Raw genomic sequence first — 4811 nt, forward strand, 5'->3', positions numbered from 1 at the left:
GTTCCTTTGGGGGGTTGCCCCCCCCCCCCCTCCCCCCCCCCCCACCAACAGTGCCGGTGGCATCTGCAGGAGCTCCCCGCTCACTGCCACTGTGCTCCCACCACCACACTCCTGCCACCGCCAGTGCAGCCGTGCCCCCCCAGCCACCAGGAGCACGCACTGTTCATGAACTCAAGATTGGATTTGTCTGTTTTTCTGCTCTGCCTTTTTTAACCGGGTGCTTATACATGCATCAGACTATGTGCCAGCCAGGCAGAATCAAACCTTGAATCTGATCTTTCAGTATATTAGACATGTCTAGTGAGACATTGTTTAAAAATTTTATTAGCATTTTTCAAACAGTATGAAATAATAGAAAGGTAAATCTTAGTGTGCTCCCCTTGGACAAGACAAAAATGCTTCCTGCTAATCCTCTTATATTTATTCAGAACAACAGCAAACACTCAGTAAACGTATATCCTCTTCACAGATAAGCAGGTGCCATCTTAGGAGAATGTTACTGCATTAAATGAGCATCTTGGCCTATCTTTGTTTATTATATCTCAATCCAGCGTGTTATGTTGATATCAACAGTAGACAATTGCTAAACTGTTCTGTGGGGGGAAGTGGGGGGTACATTCACAGAGTTTTCATCTCTGTTACAATTAAAAAGAAAAAAGAGCTTTTATTCTTTTCTCCTTTCTCTCTTTTTCCCCTCACAGGATCAATATCAGTTCTGCTATCGAGCCGCACTAGAATATCTGGGCAGCTTTGATCACTATGCAACGTAAAAACCCCTGTCCCATCCTGGATTTTTACTGCAGGCCCTTTAAGATCCAGAGAGCCTCTTCTGAGCCATACAGTGTGCTTGAGAAGTACTTCTTAACTCCTAGCTAAAGACCAATTAGTGGGAATATTAAAAACAAAAATGAAACAAAACAAAAACTATTCCAGGTGGACCAAGAATTCACAGTTTAATAACCTAATCTGAAACATAATAAAAGAATCCTGACTGGTGAGGCGTCTGAAGGATCTCATTTACAGATACCTCAAGGATTCCAACATTGGTTGAAATTAAAGGGAAGAGGAAATTATTGCAAAGAACCACCATCTTGTTCCGGATTGCATGATTGTTGCAAAGATGAATTTTGAGGGTACTGCAATTCAGTGCAAGATGTTTGTCAAAAGGCCGGTACCTGGCTTCTTAACACAAAATGGACTCTTTGCTTCAACATCACCCCTTCCCACCATAATGCTCATAACAACACTAGGGATAATGGGGGAATGTTTAAAAAGGAAGTCCTTGATTTAGTTTTTTAGTATTGTAAAGATACTGCTGACCTGTGCTTCATTTTTAACTGTGTAAACTTTTTCCTTTTTTTAACAAGAGTTTATCATTCAATGAAGTGAATTAAAAGAAAAGGTTGCATAACTGTTCATTTTTTTGTTTCAGAATTGTAGATTTTTTTAAGCTGTAGAACTGTTATCTGTAATATCTTGCTGTAGAAATGTTAAATAATTTGAAAATTTGCACATTTTTGTGCAGTCCTATATTTATCTACAGTACCACATTCTTGTTAGATATTACTTTTACAGTTTTGTTTAATTTCTTTTTTTAAAGGAAATATTCATTGTAATTAGTTAATCAAAGTGGGGCTTTTTGGTTTCTTTTGGAATCAACAGGGAGGCGCAAAGTATAAAGCTGCTGCTAACACAAACACACACATACACACACAAACACACACTTCTCTCTCTTTCTATATGTATATGTATAATTGTCTATCCATATCTATCTTTCTATATAGCTAGAGATACAGACAGATAGATATACATGCACATACACATAAATACGTAGAAATGGATCAGTTCTTCCATAAGTTGGATAAATTGAAGAGGTGGGAAAGTTTTCCATCATACTACATTCAGGCTATACAGTAGTTTTGAACGTCTCTGTATTTCCAAAGTCCATATCTTTTTTGTTTAAAAGGGAAATGAGGAATGCACATCAGTGATATTTGAACCTCACTCCTACCGCCCCTTCCATATATACACTCTCTCTCACACACACACATGCACAGACACATATACACACAAACACGTAGAGACAGTATGTGGCTAAGGCTTCCAATAAAGTTCAATATTTGTAACACTATAGTGCAATAATTATCATTAAATATAAGAGGTGTGCATGAGGGAAAGGACAGTGCATATCCCTTTAGGTGGGGAGAATGTTGTAATATACTAGCTATCAAAAAGAGTAAGAAGTGTATTCAATAGTATATTGTCTATATTATGTGCTATGAAATTTACATTTATTATAACTAATGGGGCAAAGCCAAGCCCACATTGCTGTGTTAAATCAGAAACATTTTGTGGCATACACAGCATTAATTGAAGATGCTGATTTTTATTTTTATTTTGCATTTAGAGTGCCTTATATTTGATGCCTATTTTGATAACATTTCTTTAAGTTTGCTTTTGTCTGTATTTACCTTAGTTAATTCATATTGATTACTCTTTTCAATTAAAGTATCATCATTTTAGCACATGTACAGAAACTTTGAATAATACGCATTCCTAGTTTTTAACCAAGTATGGGATACTAATAAAACCTAGCCCAGAACACTTCTTGGGTAGTCAGGGCTCTTTAATTCTCCGTAATTCCAACAACAGACCAAGCCCACTACTTTAAGATCCCTTCCAAATTAGCTCTCAGAGTTGATGGTAACAGTATCACTATTGAGGAAATGTAGGGCTGCACTAGTAGGAGTAGTTGTTAGCAGTACTCATACATCTTTTTGTTAATATGGGGCCAACGCCCGCTCATTTTAGCCCATGCTAGTAATCCCCTTGGAATGACACTGTTGCTTTCAGTGGGACTTTCTGTATGAGTAAGGCAAGATTTGGTCCTCAGGACGTCATAAAAAGACTTTAGATTTCTCATTTGGGAGAAAGCATTCTTTAAACAGCACAAAATATTGTCTGAGATTCTTTATAGGAAGTCATTTTCAGTAGCCCTGGTCTCTGTCATGCCTTGTACCGTGTTAGAGCACAAATATCAAAGGAACCCTTTCTCCAAGGTTTCAGATAAGATGACCAGGTATAGTTCAGCAGTGTTAGTGTAACTTACCAGATTTTTTTTTTTTCTTCCACATTTCCCATCACTAGCAGAAAGATATATATGAAAGACCAAACACTAGCAAGCATTGTATTTGAGCACTTTTGTAAAAAAATAAAATAAAATAAAAAAATACAAAACAAATATAAATATATATATAATAATAAAAGTATTATAGAAGGCTACCTCAGAATGAGATTCTGTAACTTACATCAGAACCAGAGAAGAATGTGCACTATGTTTCTTTTGTTTTCTTTTTGATTTGTATCTTTAGAAGAATTATTAAAGTGCCAGATTACGTAGTGCAGTTGTGTTCTTTTAGCCAAATATAGGGAGTCAAACAGACACACCATTAAATAGTACCATTTTTGAAGAATAGACTAGGGAAGACAGTTGCACACCAGAGCTGTTAACAGATCTCAGCTTTCTCTCCAGTTAGTTTTTGCAAATTCTAGGAATGAGAGAGAGAGAAAGAAACATGGTGAAGTGAGGGAAAAACCTGAGAGACAAATAGGACTGATGCTGTTCTAGTAATTTCACTGTTCAGGAGTTGTCTCAAGATAACTGTTAGCATCATTGATGTGCATTCCACTTTCTGTATTCTTATGTATAGTCATCCTATAATTATTTTAAAGAGTAAGCATTTTTATCTGCATTTACCATAAACTTCCAAGCTTAGAATTGGTTTCATCAGCATAACCCGTACGGTGCTATTATTTACCTATGTATGTGTAGTTATGTATAATTTTGTAATTAGTTACAATGGGAAAAAACTCAAAATATATAAAAATGATTTGTACAGAACTTTATTTTAGCTCTTTTTTTAAAATGATTTGCATGGTTAGACAACCAAGAGGATGGCTGGGGGAAGGGAGGGGCCCTCTAGGGAGATTTGCACTTTCTATACCTTTGTACTATGCACTGCCCTATTGATTCTACACCCAATAATGTTATTACTTGAACCCATCTGTAAGAAACTGCTTATGAAAATCCACTTGTGTGTATGTAAATAACACAGAACATGTAAAAAGGAAAAAAAAGTTTGCAACAACAAAAAATGCAGCTACTTTTTTCCTTTTCTACCTTCCCCCCTTTTTTTTTCTCTTTTTCTTTTTTCCTTTTCTTTCTTTTTGGTGCCCTGATACTCCGGCAGATATCAGAAGGCTACAGGTCCCGTCATAACCATCTGTTACGTGGCTTTGCCATTCAAGCTTGGAGTGTCTTTACAAAGATAATCGAAGTTGTGTTCTTGGCTCTTGTTTTGGATGCATAGACTGAAAAAAAAATTAAAAATACCTTGTAAAATGGCTTGTTAAAAAAAATACAATTACCTCTAATTAGTAGTACGCGTAAATGTTTTACAGAATGAAAGGCGTGCTTTTTATTTTCTTACTTCGTTACATTGGTGGCGAAAGAAAGTCTGTATGAAAATCAGTTCTTTGCTGACACAAGTTCCATTTGTTACAAATGAATTCTAATAAAAATGTCAGTGTTATGCAGCCCTGGTCGTCTTTTCTTAAGCAGTGCTTTTGAAATCAAAACAGTTGGTTTCTTCTTGGTGATAAAGGAGCCTAATTGAAACTATGAAGTAGTCATTAATCTTCTTAACTAGCGCTTATGCAATGGAAAATGCATTTCCAGATTAGCAAACATGTTAGCTTCAAATGAGAATTTTGAGCTGGGGTGGGTCAGATTCACAGCTGGTATAAATTGC

At 36.3% G+C, this 4811-nt stretch overlaps 1 protein-coding gene across 1 annotated transcript in view; it reads left to right on the top strand.

The window, feature by feature from the left end:
* Positions 1-4596, top strand: part of PTPRD (protein tyrosine phosphatase, receptor type D) — a 1990398-nt gene extending 1985802 nt beyond the window's left edge. Inside the window, exon 42 of the mRNA XM_019517599.1 lies at positions 702-4596. Within this exon, the coding sequence (XP_019373144.1) occupies positions 702-770 (69 nt within the window). The 3' untranslated portion in view covers positions 771-4596. The remainder of the gene's footprint in view (positions 1-701) is intronic.
* The last annotated feature ends 215 nt before the right edge of the window (positions 4597-4811 follow it).

This window comes from Gavialis gangeticus, unplaced genomic scaffold, assembly GCF_001723915.1.
Source record: "Gavialis gangeticus isolate Ggan-Ray unplaced genomic scaffold, GavGan_comp1, whole genome shotgun sequence".
In the NCBI taxonomy this organism is placed as follows: Eukaryota; Metazoa; Chordata; order Crocodylia; family Gavialidae; genus Gavialis; species Gavialis gangeticus.